The sequence below is a fragment of the Podarcis muralis genome, chromosome 4 (genome assembly GCF_964188315.1).
Source record: "Podarcis muralis chromosome 4, rPodMur119.hap1.1, whole genome shotgun sequence".
Lineage (NCBI taxonomy): Eukaryota > Metazoa > Chordata > Lepidosauria > Squamata > Lacertidae > Podarcis > Podarcis muralis.
Genome location: NC_135658.1, coordinates 72,931,382 through 72,957,338, shown reverse-complemented (window position 1 = coordinate 72,957,338; position 25,957 = coordinate 72,931,382). Strand labels below are relative to the sequence as shown.

General features: G+C 45.5%; 2 protein-coding genes across 4 annotated transcripts in view; one reads left to right on the top strand and one right to left on the bottom strand.

Moving 5' to 3' along the window:
• Positions 1 to 4,688: 4,688 nt before the first annotated feature.
• CHST7 (carbohydrate sulfotransferase 7) overlaps positions 4,689 to 25,957 on the top strand; it is a 30,786-nt gene continuing 9,517 nt past the window's right edge. Inside the window, exons 1-2 of one of the 2 annotated variants that reach the window (XR_013392647.1) lie at positions 4,689 to 6,818; positions 18,443 to 18,705. Coding sequence is in view for 1 of the 2 variants with exons in the window: in XM_028727812.2 (XP_028583645.2) it covers positions 5,300 to 6,818; positions 18,443 to 18,447 (1,524 nt within the window). In the remaining variant the exon portion in view is untranslated. Of the gene's footprint in view, positions 6,819 to 18,442; positions 21,832 to 25,957 lie in introns of those variants that run through there. The other variant, XM_028727812.2, reaches the window with a different exon arrangement.
• SLC9A7 (solute carrier family 9 member A7) overlaps positions 23,329 to 25,957 on the bottom strand; it is a 52,736-nt gene continuing 50,107 nt past the window's right edge. For both annotated transcript variants that reach the window (XM_028727809.2, XM_028727810.2), the window contains one exon: positions 23,329 to 25,182. In XM_028727809.2, the coding sequence (XP_028583642.2) occupies positions 24,940 to 25,182 (243 nt within the window). In that variant the 3' untranslated portion in view covers positions 23,329 to 24,939. The remainder of the gene's footprint in view (positions 25,183 to 25,957) is intronic.

The window sequence follows — 25,957 nt, the reverse complement described above, 5'->3', positions numbered from 1 at the left end:
TGTTTTTCAATTTCAGTTTTAATATTTCATGGTAATATTTCATTTTAAGATGGCCTAATAATTAGACTGAAGGGCAGGATGTAAACCTTGATATTAAATAAATAAATGAGGTGGTTAAGCTGAGAGGGAGGGACTGATAAAAAGCTCAGCCAATGAGTACCCTTGCTTGGTGGATATTGGAACTTGGCTGTCTCCAACCCTAGTTCTTGATGCCAGCTGCTGTACCACAGCTCACTTTTGTGGGATTTAAGCAGCTTAGCAGTGTGCAGAGAGAGAATGGCAAAGTTTCTGTGTAGAAAGTGCCTTTGCTGTTTATGTGGAGGAAGAAAGCACAAAAAACTCTCTGTGTCCTCATTGGTAGCACTCAAGATGGAAAGGGATTGTGAATGCAGTCAAGAAATGAGCAAAGGAACTCAAAGCAGACTTAAGAAGATAATGACCTTGTCATTGTGGCAGAAGGTCTGCAAAAAAACAACAACCCATGGAAGTAAGAATTGATACTTCACTTGTGACATTTGAAGCTGCCCTCTTAGTATTAGTAACCGAAGCAAATTTAACATGCTTGTAATTGGTGCTTTCCAGGTTTTCCCTTTTTGAATGGCACACCCATAGGCTACATTACAAGCTGCTTCTGAAATTCCTCAAGCTTTCAGAAGAAGTTTGCTATATAGCCTGAGCAGGTGTTGTTCAAGACAGCCCAAGCCCCTTTGAGTTGTATAGTTTGTTGGACCCTCAATGTGACTTACATTGCTTTGGGTCAAGGTGAAAATGTCTACTCTTGGTTTTGAGCTTAAGAGGCACAGCAAGTAAAAGGATGAGACTGCTGAAAACATTAGATTTGGGGTAATTCAGCAAAAAATTAATATATATAATTCACTTCCAGGTAAAACTTTGTTACCTTTGAGACAGATGCAGAATTATTTACTGAAACATTGCATTATTCATCATATATAGTGATGGGTTGTATTAAATGCTAATCCTACTCAGAGAAAACCCAGTATACCTAATGGACAAGACTTCCAGGCCTAAGTTGGGTTAATTAATTTCAGTGCATCTACTCTGATTATGACTTTGTTGGATACAGTCCACTGTCAACAGAATTATTTTTGAAATGCATAATATTTTATGCATAGAGTTAATTAAATTAAAATTAATTTCTCCTGAACCAACTGTGGAGATAAATGGATGTTTACTGGTAACTAAAACAATTTTGTCTAGACTTTGGCAGTGGTTATATATTCATTTATTTCTCAGAGGCCTGGGAATTTTAGCAGTTGCAGCCCTGCCACTCACAAGGACAAGATGTCCATAACATTTCATCTCCGCAAGTCAGGAGAAATTATTTCTAGGTCACCGCCAAAAAAGATCATAAGCACAATTTCATTTCAAAGCTCCGCTCCGCAGTTTTGGTTTTCATGCATTACAATTTCAAAACCCATAGCTGGGCATTTATTTTTTTTATTAGGACCAGCCAAAACGTCACAAAAGAAGCGACCAGGCTTTTGAATTCACCAAACCCTTCATCAGACTGGATGGCGAACAAAATGGTGAAAGGAGAGGAAACTGTCTTGATAGCAAGGCCACAAAGTCTGCATTTAGTCAGAGTCTTGATATAAGAGCGGAGGAGGAGATGGCAGGCTTAATTGGATTAGACTGTACTAAGGGGATCTCACGCCCACAGAGACCTTCCCTTGTGCCTGCAGGGGTCTCTCCTCCCCTTCCCTCTGCTGAAATGAGGAATTGAAAGAAGCATTCTATTATAGCCAACAGAATCAGTTGCACTGTATGTTTGGTTGTGGTATGTGTGGCTCCTATGGCAGTTTCTCTGGTTTAGAAACATGCCCCACAAACCCCAAAAGGCTGGCAACCCCCCGCTATACTAGATGCTACGCAAGTCGCGGCATGGGACAAAGATGCCGCTACACGAGACAAAGAAACCACTCACATTTACCTCTGGTCACTCCCACTTTCCGTCTCTGGCCCTGCCCATCGCTGATGGACATGTTACTGATGCAGGAATGGAAGGTTACTGATGCAGGAATACCACCCTCAGGCTGAAAAACACCCCCCCCCACTCCTACAATATGGGTTCTAGATCTCAAAAATCAAAATACGAGATGCTCATATAAGCCAGGCATAGGCAAAGTCAGCCCTCCAGGTGGGTTGAGACTACAATTTCCATCATCCCTGACCACTGGTCCTGTTAGCTAGAGATGATGGGAGTTGTAGTCCCAAAACATCTGGAGGGCTGACTTTGCCTATGCCTGATATAAGCGTTCACACCCTGTTGGCTATGACACAAGTATGATATTCCACACACAAAATACTTATTATTCGAGAAAATTCACAATGCATGGGAGAAACTCGCTGTACAAAAAGCCCAGAATTAACGTATGATGTTAACTGTGCATACTCTTTTCATTTATACCTCTGATAGTCTTATTGGCTGAAAAACAGTTCAAAGGACCTCCAGAGTTGTTGGGTTTCTTTAAAACTGGAATTTAAGATGCTATTAGGTATGTGTGAGCTTTTTGGTTGACCCCTTGGGATGAGGCAGATCCAAATGGGGCAAATCCAAGGGAATAAAATCTGCTCCTAGTTTAAAGAGAGACAGACTTCTACGTGTAAAACTGTTACATGCTGCTCGCACTGAGGGGTGTTTGCCAAAAACTCCCACGGATTTCAATAGGGCCAGGATTTCATCCCACACAGCCTCAAAGCAATACAATAAACATATAAAACTGTTTTTCACCCATACCAAAATAAAAACGTTCGTATTTCTAGCTCAGTCCATGCTGAAGCTTTAGAAAGCAATCGTTTCCGGATAAATACGCGACTGTTGTGCTTATTAGTTATTACGTAACAAGATCTGACTTATGCTGACATATGGGAGAACCTGCATTCTCTTCCCCAAGGCATTTAAGGGATGTGTGTGCCCATTATTCCAACTAATTAGCACTCGCACATGGCCAGAGCCCTAAGAAGTCCTGGTAGATAAATTATGCTGGGAATTGGGCAATATGAGTGTACATTCTTTTTTAGTTCTCCTGGACTTCTCAGCAGACTTAATACCACTCACTGACCATGGTATTCTTCTGGATTGTCTAGAGCAATGTTTCCCAAGTTGGGAAACTACAGTTCCCATGGACTACAGTTCCCATGATCCCTGACCAGGGGCATCTTACCCATAGAGGCTAGTGGTGCGGGGCACCAAGTTCTGGAGGGCACCAGGAAAGAGGCAGAGGCTGGATGCAGCACCTCCTGGCATCAGCTCGTCGCCCTCGCCCACCTCTGCCGTGCCACACCGAAGCAGCGCCGCACCACGGCACGAAGCGGCCAGCTGAGCTGGGAGGCGCCACATCCAGCCTCTTCCCCGCCAGAGGAGCTGCCCTCCAGCCCCGCTGGCAGCGCCATCCTCCCTAAAAAACTCTGGGAAATGGGGGGGGGCACCGGAGGGAGCTTTGCACCACGGCACTGGATATGCTTAAGATGGCCCTGTCCCTGACCACTGGTCCTGCTAGCTGGGGACGATGGGAGTTGTAGTCCCAAAACAGCTGGAGACCCAAGTTTGGGAAACACAGGTCTAGGCTTTGGGCTGCTAAGATCTAGTGTTAGTTCTGTCATAACTCCGAGACCCACCAGCTAAGAGGGCTTGGGGCAAAAGACACACACTAACTAAGGAATTAATAATTCTGAGCCTAGATAAACTTGTTCTGAGTCTCATGACTGAACGGAGCTCAAAATTATTCTGTATAAAAAGGCCGCTCTTGCTTACCCTGAGCTGTCCTCGTTTCAGCAGCTTATTTTAGGTCAGGGAAGAGTCATTTCGTTGCTGCTATTAATAATCAATTTCGGGCCATAAATTCTTGCTGATCTACTTCAAATCACCCTGCTAGCTACCTCCTGTCCACTCCTGGTTTAGACTGGTGGCATTGGAGGTACTGTTTTATGGTGGTTCCAGTCCTTCCTACAGGTCAGATTTCTGTAGGAGGTGCTGGAGAACTCCTGCTTGATGCCTTTCACGTCTCTCAGCATTTTCCTATTGTCAACTATGCTTCTCAACAGCCACGGGAAACTGTTGTAGAGGCTGCCGAAATATTTTGAGCTTTTTGTCATCACTAGGCAGACATCATGGTGCATCTCCCAATCTCTCTCTGTCTCTCTCTCTTTCACACACACACACACACACACACTTCCATCTCAAACTAGGGACACTGGAGGTTTTGAACAGATTAGAGCAAGTAATAGGATAAATGTGACCAAACAAACTGAAACTTAATCCAGACAAGACAGAGGTACTCCTGGTCAGCAGAACACTGCAAAGGAAACATCTCATTGGCGTTTTTGCTCTTTGGGATGTACGGTATATATGTGAGTGTAGATCACAAGAGTAACCTGCATTTGGGGGCATTCCCTGGCACTGTGTCATGGCAAATTCCTACATTGCAAAGCTTACGACCGCAACGCTGTCCATACAAAGTAGGAGGTCACCTTCAGAGAGTGTGAGGAGCCCAAAGTCACAACCACTGGCTCTTACCTGTTATGATTTTATATTGTTTTTAAACAACGGAATCTGCACTGAGCATTCCTTATGGGGCGGAAGGGAAGTTGAATGAATGAATGAGCACAACATGGGAGGAGACTGTGGCGACCATTCTCTTCAGGCGCTGCTCTAGGCACTTCCCTCCTTTTTCTGTTTTGTTTTGAATGGGCATATGGAGCCATAAAGGGAAAACGTGCGTACAAAATGTCAAACTCGCTCCTGCTGCTTTCCACTGCAGAGGTACCGCGACGGCTGACAGTTAGTTTGCAAAAAAAAATGTAGACGGGAGCCTCAATGTTAAATCATAAGGACTAGTTAAGGGCTCCGCCATTGAGTCATCGAGTCCTCGGGAAGTGTCAACACTCACCCCGACCCTGCGCGCCTTTGTCTAGGATCAAGTTCTGAAGCGCGCAGGCTTAGCAGCCTGCAGGTTCTGGGGAGCGAAAGCGCACATGCGCTCAGGAGGAAGAGTGTTTGGGCACCGACCCGCTTCCAGACCGACCCCATCAGTCTGGGCTCAGAGCGGCGGCGGGATCGACTTGAAAGCAAGGCTGGCTGCCGCTTTCTCCTCACACTCGCCGGCGTGTGGGCGTGTTTCTGGGCCGCCGCCTCCTTCGCTTTCCTCCGCCTCTCCAAGTTTGTGGCTGTTTTTCAAACAGGCAGCAGCCTCCTCGCTCGAGTCCCGCCTCAGCAGCAAGCGGCGGCGGCGGCGGCAGCGCCCTGGGTTGTTCCCCTCAGGCGTGGCCGGAGAGCGCCATGAAGAGCCGGCGGCGCTGGAGGTGGCGCTGGGAGCACCGCGGCTTCGCGCTGGGCTTGGCGCTCTACACGCTGCTGCTCCTGCTGCTGGTGTCTTACATGCTGGACTACGGCGCCAGGAGAGGGCGCGCGGGAAAGGAGCAGCCGCCGCCGCCCCACCGCTGCCCCGACCTCGAGGAGGCGCTCGGGGACTGGGCGTGGGAAGGGCAGCCGCCGGCACCACCACCGGGAGAAGCCGCCGCTCCGCCCGCGCCCAGGCACGAAGCGAAGAAGAACGAGTCTGGGGACTCCGACGAAGCCGGCCCGGGGAGCCGGGCGGGCGGGAAGCGCCACATCTACTTGCACGCCACCTGGCGCACGGGCTCGTCGTTCCTGGGCGAGCTGTTCAACCAGCACCCGGACGTCTTCTACCTGTACGAGCCCATGTGGCACATGTGGCAGGCGCTGTACCCGGGCGACGCGCTGAGCCTGCAGGGCGCGCTGCGAGACATGGTGCGCTCGCTCTTCCGATGCGACTTCTCGGTCCTGCGCCTGTACGCCGCGCCGCCGGGGCCCCGAGACCCGCTGGCGCCCTTCTTGCCCGGCGGCGGCGGCGGCGGCGGCGTCAACCTCAGCACGGCCAGCATCTTCGGCTGGAGGACCAACAAGGTGATCTGCTCCGCGCCGCTGTGCCCCGCGGCGCCCCGGGCCCGCTCCGACGTGGGCCTGGTGGACGGCGCCGCTTGCGAGCGCAGCTGCCCTCCGCGGGCGCTGCGGGACTTGGAGGCCGAGTGCCGAAAGTACCCGGTGATGGTGATCAAGGACGTGAGGCTGCTGGAGCTGGGCGCGCTGCTGCCGCTGCTGCGCGACCCGGAGCTGGACCTGCGCGTGGTGCAGCTCTTCCGCGACCCGCGCGCCGTCCACAACTCGCGCCTCAAGGCCAAGCAGGCGCTGCTGCGGGAGAGCATCCAGGTGCTGCGGAGCCGCCACCGCGCCGCCGAGCCCCGGGGACTCCCCCGCCGCCACCCTCTGCTGCCCCCCTTCGCCGGCGGCGGCGCCGCGGCGGCTCTGGCCGGGGTCCACCCTCGCCAGCAGCACCGCGCCGAGTTCTTCCTGGGCGGCGCCCTCGAGGTGATCTGCCAGGCCTGGCTGCGCGACCTGCTCTTCTCCCGCCGCGCGCCGGCCTGGCTGCGCGCGCGCTACACGCAGCTGCGCTACGAGGACCTGGTGCTGGAGCCGCGCGCCCAGCTGCGCCGGCTGCTGCGCTTCGCCGACCTGCCGTCGCCGCCCGCGCTCGAGGACTTCGTGCTCAACATGACGCGCGGCGCCGCCTACTCCTCCGAGCGCCCCTTCCTCATCTCCGCCCGCGACGCGCGCGAAGCCATCCACGCCTGGCGGGAGCGCCTCAGCCGCGAGCAGGTGCGCGAGGTGGAGGCGGCCTGCTGGGAGCCCATGCGCCTGCTCGCCTACCCGCTCAGCGGCCAGGACGACGGCGACCGGCAGGAGGCCTCCAGGGGGCGCCCCAGCCCTCCTCATCCAGGTAGCCTCCGACCCAACTCCTGTCCCTTGGACCCTCCCTTGGGCATCTTTCTCCCCAAGGGGCGAAGAGAGTGAGGCGGTTTGCTACTTGAGTTTGTGGTTCTCTAGCAGGCAGGCATTAAGGCCACAGGAGAATTGCCAGGGGGAAAGGATAGCTGCCCCTGTTGGGACATGGGGCATAGGTACCAACTCCCTGGGGACCTGGGTGCCCAAGCACCCACAAAATACCCCATGAAGGGGCCAGGCACCCACAAATTTCAGTGCCAGGACCATGCATGCTGCATGTCACCCACGGTCACTGGTGCTCCTGGCATGGGGAGAGGGGTGTGTGATCTAGGGGGGACCTGTGTGATCCAGATTTTCATTGCTGATGTCTGGATTTGGTCCCATCCACTTAAGGAAGAGGGTTAATCCCACTCTGCAGAAAAAGGGAGGAACTGTGCCACTCCAAATGTTTGTCTAGGTGCAAGAATATCTCATTTCCTGTTAAAACTCTGTAACAGTAGTGTGCATCCAGGCCTCTTTACCTGCAGTAAGGTTCACTAAAAGGATTGGCATTGGTAGACTCTTAAAATGGATGAAATGCACACCGCCACCCTTGATCTCTTCTTTTTGTGAGCTGCCTTGTTCTTTTTCCGTTCGCACCAGAAGTTAAGTCCACTGAACGCAGTTCCACTTAGGCTGCAAGGAAATGATACTGGCTATAAGGCAAGTCACGCGACCTGAGAGCTAATTGGACAGTGCTTTTCAGCAGCCGTTCATCACAGGTGGTCGCACCAGGAGCAGCCAATGTGATGATGTCTGAAAAGGGATGTATGTACACCATACATTGGATTTGCTGCTCCGTAACATACTGTCTTTATTTCTTGTTTAAAGTATTTCCGTACCACCGTTCAATAAAACTGATCTGAGAGCACCATTAAAATGTCACAGCAACAAAACACACAACAAAACAGTTGGGAGATGAAACATGACCATCAGCAAAATCTAAAAATGTATAGAGTTTAAGAGCCTGAGAATGAAAAGGGTGGGGTTTTTTTAACCTGATGCTTGAAAGAAAGCAGTGCTGGTACCAGGCAAGACTCCCCGTTGAGGCAGTTCCACAGATGTGTGCAAAACATCACTTCTCTTTTTGGTTTGCAGCTGCTTTGCCATCAGCAAAGATGGAACAGAGAGGGAGAGGGAGCAGGGGAGAGAGAGAGAGATGAGTTAAAGGTATGGGTAGGATGGTTCAGCTTTTTAAGGTTTTAAAAGTCAGGCTTTGAAATGAGCTTGGAAGCAAACTAATGCAGCTCTTTTGATGGTGGTGACACAAGAGTCACATACGCTTGCCAGAATTATATTCTGTAGTAAACGAAGCTTCAAGTCTGTCTTTAAAAGCCGACCCACATATAATTCATTTTACAGTAATCCAGGCAGAATTATATGCAAATCAGCATTCATTAGTGAGGGGGAAGCACTTTGCACCTGCACAAAGGGGGAGACTGTTTATTATTGTATATACGTGTCAGAACTAACCGGGCAACCCTAGCCATGCCTACTCAGAAGCAAGTTGAGTTTTCCCAGGTAAATGTTGTTGGGATTACATCCTTAACTCTCAGACATGCCGCCCCAAGCCCAATCCTTATGCACGTTCACTTAGAAGTAAATACTCATCATTAGGATTGCAGACTGAGCACAGTAAATGAGAAGATTGGGAGGAGCACAATATGCTCCTCAGTCTAATAGTTAAGGCTAGTTGAGAAGAAAGATCAAAGGTTGTTTTAAGAGAATAGGGCTTGTGTCCATAGCTCCATAACTGATTAGTGCAGTGTCTGAAACTAGTTCATGCTGCGCAGGGAAGTAAGTCCCACGGGTTTCAATGTGACTCATAAGTGTTCATGCATCATATTGCAGGCTGAATTCTCTTGGGGAGGGGGGAATGCAGATCACACTTTGAAATTTTGAGAACAATACAGCAAAAAGCAAACTAACGCGTATCTGTTTCCGAAAAGTTGAAAGCCATACCGCTGGATTGGTTGGTGCAACTGAGCAGGAGAGAAACAGTGTAAAGAAAAAGTCTATAAAAGGCAGATACGCTGATCCTATTGAAATGAGCAGTAAAGCTCACACTGAACTGATTGTTCCTTTTGGAAACAAATTTATGCTGCTGGTGACATTTGTAATGTGAAACTGGTGTTTTCACCTGTGACACTTTTTCTACCCATTGGTGTAGGTGGTATAGCATAAGACAGTATAAAACTGTGTAGGTTATGAAACAGTCAGATAAGGGACAAGGAAACTTTTGCTTGTGTAGATGTTGGTTTCAGACCCTCAGTCAACATTTGGTTACAGTGAGGTTTGGAAGGAACTTGGCAGTTAATAAAACATCTGTGGGATTTATGTTTTTGGTTATTGTTTAAAAAAAACTTAGTTTCTTTGGAAAAGTAAAGATTGTAGGAGTTTTGTTTGTTTAATAGAGTCTTACCTAGTATTAATTTGTCAGAGAGAGCATATATTTTAATGAAATATACATTAAAATATATGCTCTCTCTGACAAATTAATACTAGGTAAGACTCTATTAAGTATACTTAAATAGAGATGTTGGTGACTGGGTGGTATATAAGCCCCGTTAAATAAAAAAAATTAAGTAATGTTATATTGAATGAATTGTAAAGTCTACTGAGAAACAGAGTATCAGTGAAGCTGGTGGCCATGATTCATTTCCTTCAGAATAGGCTTGTTTTCAGGGGATCCATGGACTCTCAAGGGGGAAGAGCTAACTTCCCCGGCTTCCTGACTGATGCAGAGATTTGCATCCTATTGCTACAACAACATCCTCTCAGATTTTAAACGCTCTCTGGCATACAAACAAATCCAAATGCTTCCTAACAGTTTCAAATTAACCTTGGCAAGCTTGGTGAGAAAGCTTTTCCATTTGTGTAACTATTGCAGGCTAAAATTTGAACTGATGCAGTTTTTCTGGGTGAAACCCTAGGGGTTTTTGGGGGGATATTTTAATAAACCTGCAGAGGGTATTTAATGTTACAAACCCATTTTATATAGCTGCTACTTTGTTACAGAAATGAGACCAGGAACCTCAAATAAGGGATTACCCCGGATCAAGAATCAGCCAATGCATTAAAATTGCTGGGAAGAAAAATAGCTGAGAAATCACTATTGCCACCATCGTAGAAGGAAGCTTTGGAACCTGACTGTAGTTTTTGATTATTATCGTATTGCATGCTACACTACAGAGAACATCAGTAGATCTAGTTATGACTTTTGACGATCCAATTCTGCGCATGCTTATTTAGAAATCTGCAGTTACATGCGCACATAGAAGTGAGCCACGTTAAACTCAGTGGGACTTGCATAGGGTCAGTTCACCCATCTCTCGATCTCTGTGGAGTTTGTCTCCGAGCTGGTGTACTGAGGCAGGATTGCAGTTAAGGGCTGCAAATTTCACAGCGCAATCCTCAATCAACATCTACTCGGAAGAAAGACCTCATCAAATTGAGTATCACGGATTCCCAGTAAGGTGTGTGTATAGGATTGCAGCATTAGTCAATTTAGGCTAAAATCATAAATACAGCTGAAGAGCATCTCATATGATGAACTAAAAATCCTATACGGTAATTCATTGACAGCCATAGATAGATAGATAGATAGATAGATAGATAGATAGATAGATAGATAGCCATCCTCGTCACAAATGAGGAACCTGTGTTGCCCCAGATGTTGTTGGGACGACAGCTCCCACAATAAAACCTGAACATGGCCCTTGCTGGCTGGATCTGATGGGGCTTTTAATGAATAAATTAAAGTCCAAAAGCACCTGGCATGCCAGGTACAGGAGTCTTAACAACAGCCGGAGGTTCCCCCTGGTCCTCACTTTGACAGATCGTAGAAGCATTAAGAGGGGACGCGGGTGGCGCTGTGGGTAAAAGCCTCAGCGCCTAGGGCTTGCCGATCGAAAGGTCGGCGGTTTGAATCCCCGTGGCGGGGTGCGCTCCCGTTGTTCGGTCCCAGCGCCTGCCAACCTAGCAGTTCGAAAGCACTCCCGGGTGCAAGTAGATAATAGGGACCGCTTACTAGCGGGAAGGTAAACGGCGTTTCCGTGTGTGGCTCTGGCTCGCCAGAGCAGCGATGTCACGCTGGCCACGTGACCCGGAAGTGTCTCCGGACAGCGCTGGCCCCCGGCCTATAGAGTGAGATGGGCACACAACCCTAGAGTCTGTCAAGACTGGCCCGTACGGGCAGGGGTACCTTTACCTTTACCTAGAAGCATTAAGAAGGATAGAAACATCCCTGTTATTTTTCACTTTGGTATGATTTGAGAAAAACAGGGCAGTATCTTTGCGTCTTATAAATGGTTATAACATATTTGAAGCTGCTTCTGTTCTCCCTCATATAAAGCTCTTCTAGCTACTACCAGAGTGAGAGGACAAGGAGGAGGAGGAGGAGGAAGAGTATTTTGCCCTTCAGGCAACATCTGCTTGAACACTTGCATATAGATGCTCAGTAGCATTCTGGCTTCCTTCCTTTCTTTACTTTAATCTGATCCTGCTACAGAGTCATGCTTTCTGAAAACACTGGTATGTAACTTAAGTTCCTCCAAAGAAGGCATCTGTGTTTGCCGTGGTATGGCAACAAGAAGACATTTATTTATTTCATTGCAGTGGTGGCCAGACAAGTTGTTTACGGTATATCACCGATAGCCATTTAATGTAATGCAAAAGGCTATGCTTGAAAGATGGGAGTTGCCATTCATAGTGGGAAACTTCCCTTTCCTTTCTTGTGTAGTATAATTATATTTTGGATCTCAGTCTTTCAATGTGTTTCCTGCAACACAAGCATATAATATATCTAGAATGATTGGGTATTAGTGATAGCCACTTTTTTTTCCCAGAAGGAAGATTTCTACAAAATAATAATGAGAAGCTGGTGTATAAAGTGGCAATTATGCAAAGCACATTAAGGAGGGTTTTTTTGGGGGGAGGGGGAGAGAAGCAATTACTGAAGAGGGATTATGGCAAGTAGCTGAAAGGGCCCTATTTACATGTTTGAAACAATAAATGCACTGTAAATCATTCAAGTGATAATTTTGGGGCTCTGAGAAAAGAGAAAGCTTTGCAGGGTTGTCACAATACAGCTATGTCCAAGCCAACAATGTTCCTGCCTTGGAATTTGCTAGGTTTCTTTTTTTAATTAAGAAACAAAACACCCATAAACATAGCATGTTTCACATGCGGTCTCTACATTGGCATTAAAAAATCCCCAAGAAACTCAGTTTCTTCATTTGCTAACAACAAATGAATGGTCCCAGTTTTTCCACATAAAGGCATTTTGCCATCAAGATTTTTTTGTTTATTTGCAGTATGCATTGTTTGGAGAGCAAACTCCTTTTGTTTTGTTTTTTGGGAAGTGCCCAGAATGGTGGTGGTGTGGTGCCAAGAGACTATTGAGAGGTGGCCTACTGTGATGTGAGGGGCTAAGAATACATTTGCAGCTAGAACTTCTAATGACCTCAAAGCTTAAGCAAAAGCAGTCCCTTTGCAAGAGTGGGAAGTGCGGAGTTTTAAGAACAGCTGCAGGAAAAAACCATAAAATCCCAGGGGCGTGACCCACAAAGCTTGTATTTAAGGGTTGAGAGACAAAGGAGATTGCGCCATATAAATTGGGATTCAGGACACAAGCATCAACACCCCTGAGTCTTGAAACTATAGATTAGTGCCAAGAATCGGGCATATTTAGCTGCTTAGGCAGAAATTTGGCTCAACATGTTTCCATTGCCTCAAATGTCTTGAAATAATCACCAGGAAAAGCTTTCTGAAAGCAAGAGAAATAAAATATTACTCCTCTTAAGGCAGACCCGTACAGAGAGATGGAGCAGCAGCAGCAGCTGTCAGCAGAATGTGCTGCTTCCTACATTTTTGCTTCAGGTAATTGCTGTGATAACAATAATGATGAAAGATCTTAAACACAGGTGAGGCAGCTGCATGAAAAGAATCTCAAAAGCATATTAGCACATCCACCTCTCATATGTGGGTGTAGTCCTACCGATATTACTCTTGTGCAAATGGTAATGTCAGGATGAGAGTGATTGAATCAGAGAGGTAAAATCTAGAAACAGATCCGTTCCTGTTCAACTTCAGATGATGTTACTGCATCCTGGACAGGGCTCACTCACATAACCACCTTAGATCCATAGGGCTGTCCTCAAAACATCCTAACTGTTTGAATGTACCTTCTGGTTTCCAGGGTTGAGCTTAATGTAGCTGTTCAGTCTTGCCGGTCTTATTACTTATTAAATTCTGAGAAGTGGCTGGTGCGTTTCATAACAGTAAACAAAACAGGATGCTGTAATTTGGCACTGCATTACTAAAAGGATAATGCTTGCCCCAGTCTGTATATGAAAGCAAAGTTCTGTGCATGTTCTTCATATAGATGTATGTCTGGATCTGCATGCTCCCCCTAACAACGTCACAGTATTGAACTGATTGGATGCACTTTTTGATGTGCCCAAGCATGCAATTATGCAGAGAAAGTGACCTACTGCTAGTCATTATTCTGAAAGAGTCATATACTCATAAAGAGGAGGGTTAATAATGGTAATAGGTCTTTCCCATTAGTTGATTCCTTAATGTCCATTAATATTCTTTCCATTGTCCTTTAGTCACCGTAATGTAGTGCCATGTTTTCATTCTCCACTCCTTAAAGTAATGAGTGTTCTTAACATTTTCAATACTGCTCATGCTTTTGACTTGGCAATGTAATGATATTTCCCATATATCACCTTAAGCCATTTGGCTGCTGCCCATGGGCTACTTCACTTGATGATAGTTATCAATAACCTTAAAAAAAGAAAATATTATGTAGGCTCATGCTTAAACCTCTGCTGATGAAATAAATGAGACTTGGAAGTGGTTTAAGGTTTGCAGGATGGTCCCTGTTAGTCTTTTATAGATAAACTCCTCTCCCCGCTGCTCTGCTGCAGTAGCTGTCAGTGCTGCCGAACTTAAGAATGATGACAGATTAGTCCAACTAGGCTATTTCCTCTTCAGGCATTAATGTGGGTCAGCCGGTGCCCCTTGACACTCATGCAAATCCTTTGCCTTTAAAGGGTTTAACTAGGTGTAACTGAGCTGGATGGAGGAGGAGGATGAAATCCCTTATCCAACACAAACATACACACAGAGGGAAAAATAATTAAACTCCTGGTGGCTAATAAGAGCAAAATCTTAACCACCTTGCACACAAATTTACTAATGTTAAACAGCGTAAGTAAAGAGGCAAAGAGCATTCCTAGATCTTCCCTTTTACTTAGCAGCTCAGCGGAGAAAGACTTAAGAGAGCAGAGTTGGGTTGGTTGGTCAGACTAGGACCTGGGAGATCAGGGTTCAAATCTCCGCTCAGCCAGTCATTGCCACTCAGGATTGTGCGGAAAGGAGGGGGTGGGAATACCCATCTTGAACTCTGAGGGGGGAAAGGTGGGGTCTAAATAACTAAGAGTCCGCTTGTTCACAGTGCAACAGTCAGGAAGCATAGCAGGCTCTCTATCTCTGCTTTCAATTTTTAATTGTCCCACTTTAGAATTTGCTAGGCAGATGTGTTCATTAGGGGCTCTGCATTGGCTTTGTGGAAAGGAAAGCTAATGGGAAGAAAGTGCTTTCCTTATTGCAAAACATTGGAGTGGATTAATGCCCTCCAGCCCTGCAACACAAATTTTCAGCCACTTGATTATTGTGGAATTAGCTTAAGCACAGAGTGCAAAATGCCTTACAGCACAATCCTAACTATGCCTACTCAGGAATTCCTATTGAATTCAATAGGGCTTGCTGGCGGGTAGGCGGAATTAGGATTGTAAAACTTAAAACTGCAACCCTTACCTGAAAGTAAGCCCCACCTGACTTAAATGTAGGCTTTTATGATTCTGCGGTTAGGCTCTCATATCACCCAACGTATGATGAGCAAAATAAAATGAATAAATCAGATTTACTTAAATGCATGGTGGTTTAAATTCTGGTTTTTCATACAATCAGCTTCTGGATAAAGACTGAGAACAGGTGATAGTGAAAGGGGTGGGGGGTGTTTTTAAGGAGGTGGAAATCAGTGCCACAGGAGCAAAAAAACTGTAAAACTATATCCACCTTGAAACCACCAAGAAGAAAAAAAAAATCAAAACTTAAAATCCTTACTTATATTGCCAGAGTGCTCAAACCTTTCCTCCTATCATATAATTGTATATGTGCTTTGGATAGTTCCTTGGCTGGTTTGGTGTGTCTGAAAGAAATTTCAAGCTGTGTCTTGTGCCCCTGGTTTCACAACAGGTCAGCCTGATTAACCTCATACTGCTGAGAGTGTCTAGCAAGGTATTTAGCGCCAGGAAACCACTGAAGTGTTAAGCTCTGACGGTGACCTATATTCACCCAGTCCCCCAGCAAGACTGAGTGAGGCTGAGCATACATTTCATCTGTTTCCTAGCTGAAAATAAATTGTCCAATCCTTTGGCTTCTGTGCACTGAATAAAAATACAGAATTTACATGTATGAGCAGAGGGCTCTCTTCCGCCAATAAGAATTTCATACCAAGCAGATATCTAAGCTGATTAATTTCCACGGGGTGTGTATGCAATATAGGCTTTATCATCCCTCTTCAGCAAGAGCACAGAGGCTGCATTTGTCCCACAGTGCTTGGCTTTTAAATTTATTTACATCCTCCCTTTAAGATCACGGGTTACACATCACCAAACATAGAGGACAAAAGATGATATAGCTTTGCACGAATTTGCATATGCTGATATATATATAGGCAGAAATGCAAATTTGGAAATCATTTCCATAATGCAAACAGGAATTCAGCGCATTTCACTGCAGTGGGGAAGACTGTGACGAGATGACACATGTCCCTTCTCAATCTGATGTCAAGATGCTAACCATTGATGGGCAGTCCCAAAGGTCCTGGCTGCTGCTGCTGCTTATGTTGTATCTTTAAAACTAGTCAGGCTGTGTGGCTCTGACCTCCTAAGGAAAGGAATGGCCAGGGAGGCTGCTGGCCATTGCCCTCTAGCATCGACTGCCTGAGATAGAGCAAAAGGGTCATACCTCAGTGCCAGAACACCTGCCTGGCATGCAGAAGGCCCAGGTTCAATGCCTGGTATTTTCAGGTAGGGCTGGGAGACATTCCCAGCCTGAAGCTCTGGAGAGCTGCTGACAGTCAGTGCAGGCAATGCTGAGCTAGGTGGCTCAGCTTCCTCTGTTTCTCACACTGCCCAAGGGTAGGGCTGGCCCAGCAGCTCAACAAGAAAAGTTATGGAAACGGTTCTTTCCCTTCTCCTTTTCCTCGCTGCATTTTTGCTGATTATGCTGCTTTTGGAGAACTTAGATAAACTCACTCCTTACTGGAAGCTGCCAGAGCTAGCTGCACAGTGTGCAAAATTAATGTGGAAAAGTAGCCAAATGGACTGCCATAACATGAATTTTTAAAAGCTTTCTCTCTTTAATATAGTATATGACCTGGGGGAAAAGAAAACGAGGAGGATTTACCTGTAACAACGCATTTAAAGAAGTCCATTGTGCCTCACTAACCATAAACAAGAAATCAGCTGTGTTTTGTCCAATATGGTTTCCATTTGAAATAACCTTACCAAGCTAAGACGTTCCCTTCTTCCATATGGATCAAACATCTTTGATAAAAATAAATATTTAAGTCTTTGGGGTTTGCTCAGCTTAAATCAGTCTTCCTCAGTTCTTATTTTCACAGTATCATCTTTCATGAAACATAAGTCTAAGAAAAGTGTTACATTATTTGAACTAGCCTTGATGCTGGTTTCTCAGATAAAAAAGATAAGTTTGTTCAGGCTCTGTTTAACTGGGTGGTTGTGGTGGGAAATAGGTGAGCATGAGGTCATGAAAATATGTATGATTTCACACAGGCAAACTGCTTGGCACCCAGACCTACCGTTAATTTTAATCTAAGCCTTCCCAGGGCCCTTTAATATTGCAATGAGAAGGCAAACAACTTTATTCTAAACAGTTTATGAGAATAGAAAAGATAATAGCTGGCAAAACCTAGGGTGGGGGAAAAATCATTATTGGAAATAATAGTTTCTCTTGTTGAGCATTACTGTTTGATAAGTTATACAGTGGTACCTCGGGTTACAGACTCTTCAGGTTACAGACTCCGCTAACCCAGAAATAGTACCTCGGGTTAAGAACTTTGCTTCAGGATGAGAACAGAAATCGTGCGGCAGCAGCGGGAGGCCCCATTAGCTAAAGTGGTACCTCAGGTTAAGAACAGTTTCAGGTTAAGAACGGACCTCGAGAACAAATTAAGTTCTTAACCCGAGGTACCACTGTATTGAGGATCTGATCATAGCTGTCTGCTTTGGGGAGTGATTTCACCTAAACCCAGTCTTGTACTAAAGCAGCAGTAGGGAGCTTTGAGTCCACCCACCAGGCCTCTTAATCTCACCCCATCACTCTTCCTAAGCCACCCTGCTTCCTGTTTCCTAACAATCTCTTCCACCATGCCTTCAAACTACTACCACTGCATTTCTTCTCTGTGCACCGAGAAATAACCTCCCGATGCCTCCCACCCCACAGTGAGGTCACAAATGGAGTTGGGAGATACAGGGAGAGATCCCCCCCCCCCGGATGGCCAGCTTCTGTCTTCTCTTAAGTGCAGAGCAAGGGCGACACCAAGGTGTGTGGGTGTTTGGCCCCATCCGCCACTGGTATGCACACCATCACACGAGGGAATTGTGTGGGGTGGAGGCAAGGTTTTCTGCCCCTCTTCTAAAGACAATACATGACAAGCAACAGCACCTCATAAGTGGTTCTTAGCTGACTGCAGCTATACAAGGACTGACAAGTAGATTAAGTCTTTGCTAGTGTACAGCGTACACACATTGAAATTAGTTACCATGACCAACTTAGGTCCATTAATTTCACTGGTTCAGCTCTTAAGTAGAACTTACTAAATTGTAGTAACTCTGCCTATATTGTTGTCTGCTGCTATATTGTTGCCTTAAGCCAATAAAAAAACAACAAAAATAGTTTTGCTGATGTTATTTAGCTCTGGTATGTATTAGTTAACGGGACGCGGGTGGCGCTGTGGGTAAAAGCCTCAGCGCCTAGGGCTTGCCGATCGAAAGGTCGGCGGTTTGAATCCCCGCGGCGGGGTGCGCTCCCGTTGCTCGGTCCCTGCTCCTGCCAACCTAGCAGTTCGAAAGCACCCCCAGGTGCAAGTAGATAAATAGGGACCGCTTACTGGCGGGAAGGTAAACGGCGTTTCCGTGTGCTGAGCTGGCTCGCCAGATGCAGCTTTGTCACGCTGGCCACGTGACCCGGAAGTGTCTGCGGACAGCGCTGGCCCCCGGCCTCTTGAGTGAGATGGGCGCACAACCCCAGAGTCTGTCAAGACTGGCCTGTACGGGCAGGGGTACCTTTACCTTTATGTATTAGTTAATGATGGAAAACCCATTTGCCTGTTGAGAAATAATACAGGTTAGGCTCGGGAGAATGTAAGGAACTGAGTAGGTATGTGCTTGCACCGGTTTATTTAAAATTTATGCACTTTGCTGCTGAAGTTATCTTCTAACCCAAGTATTGGGGTTGTGTTTTTTTTCCTCAACTCCACAGGCTAACTGGCCAGGGGTTGCCCCGTGACAGAGGACATGGAAGAGCAGCTGTGTATGCCATGGACACTGGAAACTTCAGTGAAATGCAGCTTCTACTGTAGGTTCTGCCTGGCAGAATGAATACTGGCTAGCTTTAACGAAATGGACGTTATTGTGATGAGGACCTCCCTACGGAAGGTTACATGGTGCAATATGAATAACTGTAGCCCTCCATTCGTGGAGTGCCTCAACCTCTTTCTTTCGTCTGCCCGTGTGTTGCCGATCGTAAGTGCTACTGTTTCATCCAAGAGACTACTTTTTTTTTTTAACTGTCAGTACTTGGACTACTGTTTACCACGTGAATTTAAAATACAAACGAGTGGTGTTTTGCTTAGGGTCTCTGGTCCTGTTTTTAGAATCCTAAGTGTCCTGATCATAGAGGGAAAACCTTAGCTCAGTGGGTTGGATCCAGGTTTATTCATGATTAGAGCAAACCTCTGAAATCAGGGTAACAAGTTTGTCATGAGTGACTAACTTAGACCTTTCATTAGATCTACTTCAATCAAGCATGATGAGTAAGCCTAAATCCAATCAAGTCTATAGACCAACTTGGGTCTTCAGTTGTTGTTGGACTACAGCTCCCATCATCCCTAGCTCGCAGGACCAGTGGTCATGGATGATGGGAATTGTAGTCCAAAAACAGTTGGAGACCCAAGTTTGGGAAACCCTGTTCTAGACTGAGGTTGACACTCAAGAGTGCTGCCTAGAGAAGGTATATGGTAGACTGTTGAAATAAGGTAGTAGCTTTCGACCTATTCAGATGTGGAGGCCAATGTATCTACCACTCCTTTTTTCTGACTCTCGTGCTCTTTTTATTTTGTTAAAAAGGTTTAACATAAAAAATGGGGCTGGTCACCCAGGAAGTGAAGATTGCCCGTGATCTGAAGAAACTACACACACATGCATTGTTTCATGCAGGCTTTATATAAGATACAGGAACTTAATTTATTTTGAGAACAAAATATTAGGCTGTGATTGGCCTGCCAAAACACACAATATTTCCCGACATGCTTATTTTTAACTTTAAGAAACATTAGAGGAACTTTGGGTGGTAGGAACTGAAACATTGTGGTGATTGTTACTAGTCTGCATGCCTATGAAAGAATGCCATTACTACAAGTAATTGGAGAGGAGAGATGTAGGTTGTGTTTGAACTGACCCACAAGTGAACTTTATAAATAGACTTTCAAGTTAGAGGGCCAACATTCTAATCCAATATTGAGAGACCTTTTTGTTTGAAGCATATATTTAGTGCTTGATTTGTGCAAACACAGGTATGCTGCTCAGAATATTAAGTACAGATTTCTTCAGAAGATTAGTTTGCAGTATACTAACTTTGCCTCTCTGCCTGTTCTGTTCTCGCCAAGGACCTTGGTTTGGGGTTGTAAGGTGCAAAAAGTATTTTTTAATATGGAGGCATATTAGTGGGCATCTTTTCTGACTTCCCCCAGCTTCATTGTAGAAGTGTTTTGAGCCAACTTGCGCAAAACAGATTTAAAGTTGGGACCGGGCCACAGTAGATATATGGCACCTGAGTCCCACAACCTCATGACTAGCCTTTTCACTTTATTCACAACACTGTTTAAAAATAGTGGTAACTAGCAACATTTTAACAGAGCAGAAGAATAGAATTGTAGAGCTGGAAGAGACCACAAGGGTCCTCTACTCCAACCCCCTGCAATGCAGGAATCTTGCTCAATGTGGAGGCACAGGACAAAATGAATTAGGATTTGGACTGGAAGGATAGCTTTAGCTGTGAGTCCTGCATATTTACAGCTGCAGCCGTTCTTTATGGAAAGTACCACTTTGTTTAATAGAGCTTACTTCAAAGTAGGGACGCAGGTGGCGCTGTGGGTTAAACCACAGAGCCTAGGACTTGCCAATCAGAAGGTCGGCGGTTCAAATCCCTGTGACGGGGTGAGCTCCCGTTGCTCGGTCCCTGCTCCTGCCAACCTAGCAGTTCGAAAGCACATCAAAGTGCAAGTAGATAAATAGGTACCGCTCTGGCGGGAAGGTAAACGGTGTTTCCGTGCACTGCTCTGGTTCACCAGAAGTGGCTTAGTCATGCTGGCCACATGACCCAGAAGCTGTACGCCGGCTCCCTCGGCCAATAAAGCGAGATGAGCGCCGCAACCCCAGAGTCGGCCACGACTGGACCTAATGGTCAGGGGTCCCTTTACGTTTTTATATAACATTGCATGCATTTCTTCACCCTCCCATGCTGTATCATTAGCTACTAGTGAGTGGGGCAACATCATATGCGTTTCCATTAATACACGGTACAGGGAATCGGAAGGGGAACTTGACACAAGTTTATTTGGGGCAGTAGCTGCACTTTGATTAGAGCGTACTGTTTGGCCCTCATAAGCAGTGCTGCTGAATCAGTCAGTAGCAACACAATAACTTTTCCAAGGCGCTTACAGCTTCTAAAAATGCAAACGAACCTCTCACTGCACTATCTCACCAGTGAACAAATTGCATGGGAACTCTTCTTTCAAGTTCAAATATACGAAAAAAGGGTTTGTATATGGGACTTTCTACACAGAGCACATTATTGGCAAGGCTTGGCTGGATGGGGAGAAATAGAGTTTGCGGGAAACCATTCAAATCTGAAAAAAGCAGGCCAAGTGTTGTTGTTGTCCCCCCGTTTGATGATTAAAAAGACACTTTGCTAAAGTCAAACTTCACATTAACAGAGCAGCTTTTTGAATACAGCCATACCTTGGAAGCTCCTGCAGCCAATCAGAAGCCCAGAAGCCCCATCGGACGTTCGGGTTCCACAACAACGGTTGCAAACCGGAATAATCACTTCCGGGTTTGTGGCATTCGGGAGCCAAAACGTCCGAGTTCCAGTGCGTTCGGGATCCAAGATACGACTGTATTTACATGCAATGCAGTAAGTAAACTAGCTTTGGAACTGGCTTACTTGTTTTCTCCCCACTGCAATCAATTAGAAAGACAATCATAAAAAAATAAGCCAAAGAAAAACCCAAAAAGGAATGAAAAACACAGACTACCACCTTCTGCCCTGCCAGAACAAGAATGATAGGACTCTGAATTTGATGGTTCCTCTGCCTTTTCATTCTCCCAACCTCAACCCCTTTGGATTGCTCTGCCCATATTTCTGTAGGTAAATAGCACAGTGTAGTTTAAAGGGTCCATTTTTGTGAATTCTTGAACCACTTGATCTCTGGATTACCTTAAAAGAGGAACTGAGCGTTTCAGACTTGCACTATCACATGCAGGGAAACTCAACTTGTATTAAGACCCTCGTCTTGTTTTGAAAGCAATGTTATGTGCACAAAATGTACACTGAAATAGAATAAGCACGAATAAAGGGCTTGCACAGGGCTCTCGCCATCAATTATGACACTTCTTGCCGCTAGCTTTGTAAGACATGACTGCTTTCTGTCTGTGGAGGCGTTTTGCTGCTATAGTCATAAAAATGTTTACAAGAGATAATTGGTTCAATTCCTGGCTTTCGGTGAACATGCATCTTAGCATAAAGAACACAAGAGTGTATAAGGGGGAGAGAGGGGAGCAAAACTACTTTAAAACTCATAGAATCAGAGTTGGAAGGGACCCCCCGAAGGTCATTTAGTCCAAACCCCTGCAATGCAGGAATCTCAGCTAAAGTATCCACGACAGATGGCCATCCAACCTCTGCTTAAAACCCTCCAAGGAAGGAGAGTCCACCTCCCCACACGGGAGACAGTTCCACTGTCGATCAGTTCTTACTGTCAGAAAGTTTTTACTCATGTTTAGTCGGAATCTCCTTTTTTGTAACTTGAAGCCAGTTACCCTCCAGAGCAGGAGAAAACAAGCTGGTTCCCTCCTTCCATATGACAGCCCTTGAGATATTTGAAGATGGCTATCATAATCTCATCTCAGTCTCCTCTTTTCCAGGCTAAACATAACGCAGCTCCTTCAATCTTTCCTCATAAGGCCTGGTTTCCAGACCCTTGATCATTTTGGTCGCCCTCCTCTGCACACGTTCCAGCTTGTTAACATCCTTCTTAAATTGTGGCTGCTAACTTTCTTGTAAGCACATGGCAAACCTAAAGTACATGAGATAGTGGGTTTTAAGGCTCGCTACAGCACATAGGGACACTGGTGGCGCTGTGGGTTAAACTACAGAGCCTAGGGCTTGCCGATCAGAAGGTTGGCGGTTCATATCCCCGCGACGGGGTAAGCTCCCATTGCTTGGTCCCAGCTCCTGCCCATTTAGCAGTTTGAAAGCATGAAGTGCAAGTAGATAAATAGGCACAGTGGTACCTTTGGTTACATACTTAATTCGTTCCGGAGGTTCGTTCTTAACCTGAAACTGTTCTTAACCTGAAGCACCACTTTAGCTAATGGGGCCTCCTGCTGCCGCCGCCCGATTTCTGTTCTCACCCTGAAGCAAAGTTCTTAACCCGAGGTACTATTTCTGGGTTAGCGGAGTCTGTAACCTGAAGCGTATGTAACCTGGACCTGCTTTGAGAAAAGCACTGTGTTACTATTGGATCATTTTTTAAAGGGTGTTTGGGAAGGACCACATCCTTCTAAGGATGAGAGACACATACCATCACAGAAGGGATAAATGAGATCTGGCTTTAAAGGTGTTTTTTATGCACTGACTTGGATCTGAGCCCCATTGAAGTCAGCAAAACTTGTCTTGAGTAAACATGCACCCCACCAGGCTATACTAGTTCACAGGGTGTAAATGAAAGCCTGAATGTACTGTAGTCCAGATTTCTTGTATGAACAGGTAGTGCCATTGATAGAAACGGAATAGCTTTCTTTAAAAACACCAGGACGATCAACCTTATCTGGAAATGAGTGTGCATAATCACAACAGAGAAGCAGAAGAGTTACAGACTTTTTATTACATAGACTGGGTTCAAATTTCATTTCTGCTTCACAAGCAGACTAAAAGAAAACAGCAAGTAAAAAATTGTCCTCATGGTAAGAAGAAAAGAACGAACATTTTCTTAAATTTTCCTAAGCATTTTTCTTATGTTTCAATTACCAGGGTAGTCAGTTAAAAAACAACAACAGCCTACCCATTAAGAATCGAAACATTGCATTATTATTTTTTTAAAACCTGTTTTAAGCTTCTTTTGAGGGAAGCAGCAAGGAACCACCTAATTGTGTCATGGGTGCCACTCATTCACAATTAGGACTGCCTGTGTTCTATTTGCAAACGAGCATCTCTGTGCCTTAAGCAAAGTCTTCCCTTTTCAGATTACAACATGATTTCTTTTCTTTTTTTACAGAAAAGGCACTGCACTGTTTTTAATAGATCAGGTTCATAGTGCAATATGCCACTAACACACACATACACACACACGCACATGAACGAATGGACTTCCTAACAGAGAAAGAGAAACACTTTTTGTTCTGATGCAAGCATCACACGAAGAGCTTTCACTTATGGCAGGCTCATTCATCCTCCTTGGTTAAGAGAATCGTATCTTAAATCCAGACACCATACAGCAAGGATGGAGCATCTATGAGCTTGCAACACCTATCGCCCCTGACCACTGGCCTTCATGTTTGGGGTTGATGGGCCCTGGAGGACAGGAACCCAAAACAGATTCCATCAATACTTCTTAATGTATAAGCTGCATTGCATTCATTCAACACTGTCTTCATAGTTAGAGGAATGTCACCACTGGTTTACTGATGCTTTCCTCCAAGTAAAGCCCAGGAGTTTATAGAACTAAGAGTTAAATTTTAAAAATTAGGTGGTGAACAGATCGGACTTTTTGCTTGTAATACAGCCAGAGGACTTTTAACAGAAATTCTCAATAAGAGATTAAGACAAATGCACAGACTGCTTCTTTCCCCTTTTAGACACATAATAATTTAATAGCAAACTTTACTTGCAAGGACGATTATAATTTCTTTCTTTCTTTTTAAATATCCCTTGAAATGTCATGGAGCTTTGTTTTTCAACAAGTCTCAGGAAATAAAACAACATTTGTGGGTGTGGTCACAACATAAAACATACACCTTTGCACCTACATTTCTTCAAGTATAAGTCAAACATTGCACCCTCTCTCAGTGATGACTGACCTCAACATCTCCTGCGCTTTCCAGGCTGAAAAGCTTTTAGTGGTTCTCAATTAGTTTAAACCACCATTACCATGAATTGCCTCTTCTCACGAGGTGTGGCTCAGTAGAACAAGGCTCTTAAAACGTGCTACTTTTCATTTCAAGTATTCTTTTTAACAATAACCTGACCACTTTTTCACTTGTCAGGTATCTTCTAGACATTTGCCGGCATCTTGAAAGAAATTAAAGAGAAGAGATTGGGGGGGGGGGGGCAAGGGCATCTTCAGACCTTAATAAAACCACTTGGACAACAGGCATGAATTCAGTTTGATAAGCCTCTCTGCCAGCTCCGAGGCCTGCAGGCATCTTTGATCTTTGGGTGTTGGGGGGTCTATTGCTGCATTTTTACCAAGCCAGTCATCATGCATCCAGTGGAAACACTAGCCGGGTGCCTCTGCTCATCACCTCAGGTGCTTCTGTTCCCAGATCACGTTCCAGGGCCTCCTCTGAGCTGCTTTTTGTCTTCCTGCCATCAAGGCTGGTAACAGCAGCATGTGAGCCCGAGGACCCGTTAGCAGTTATTGTCGTGTCCCCGTACGTCAGCGTCAGGTCGCTATCGTTCAGGATAAAGTCAGAGTCTTCATCTCTCAGCTGCTCTTGGTTCTGCAGGAGAAAAACCACACAGATTTCCCAGTGTAAGTCGGTGCAAGTTACTAAAAAGCAAAACCAAAAATGCTGCGGATTTAAGACAAACAAGATTGTGACTGAAATCTTGAGCACAACTAACACACCAGTTATAAGCAATCAGCTGCATTCTTTTGGAAGTATCTTCACATTCAATAGCTCTAGAAAGAAGCGGTTTTAATGCAAAGATATTGAGGGGAGAGGGGTCACATGTGTCAGCCAGAAAGCTATAGACTGCCCATTTATCCTTTACTCTCATGCCTGCTACTGGTATGCAGAGTCTGACAACTTATCAACAATCTGATAATGCAGAGTACATCCAGCTTTGCTGAATTGTAGAGCTGGCAGGGACCCTAAGGATCATCTAGTTCAACCCCCTATAATGCAGGAATACACAGCTATCCCACACAGGGATCAAACCTGCAGCCTTGGCGTTATCAGCACCATGCTCTTAATAGCTAGCAAAGCCCAGTTTAAAATCAGCTGAAGCCAGAGCTCTTTGTCAACAGTGACAAACATGTCGGCAGCTCCAGCCTCTTTCCACACCTCAGGGCTTTCCCATGTTATCAAGTTTAAATGAAATTGTTTCTAGTGCCCACGCCAGAGTTTCTGACAGTGAGATGAAAGGGATCTAATGGTGTATGGAGCAAAGGGAAGGGGGAACCATTTGCAAAGGTAGCGTGCAGACTAGTGGCGCCAATGCAGTTCCAGGTAAAAAAAAGGAGGCAAGTTAGGAGATAAGTCGTTTCCTGAA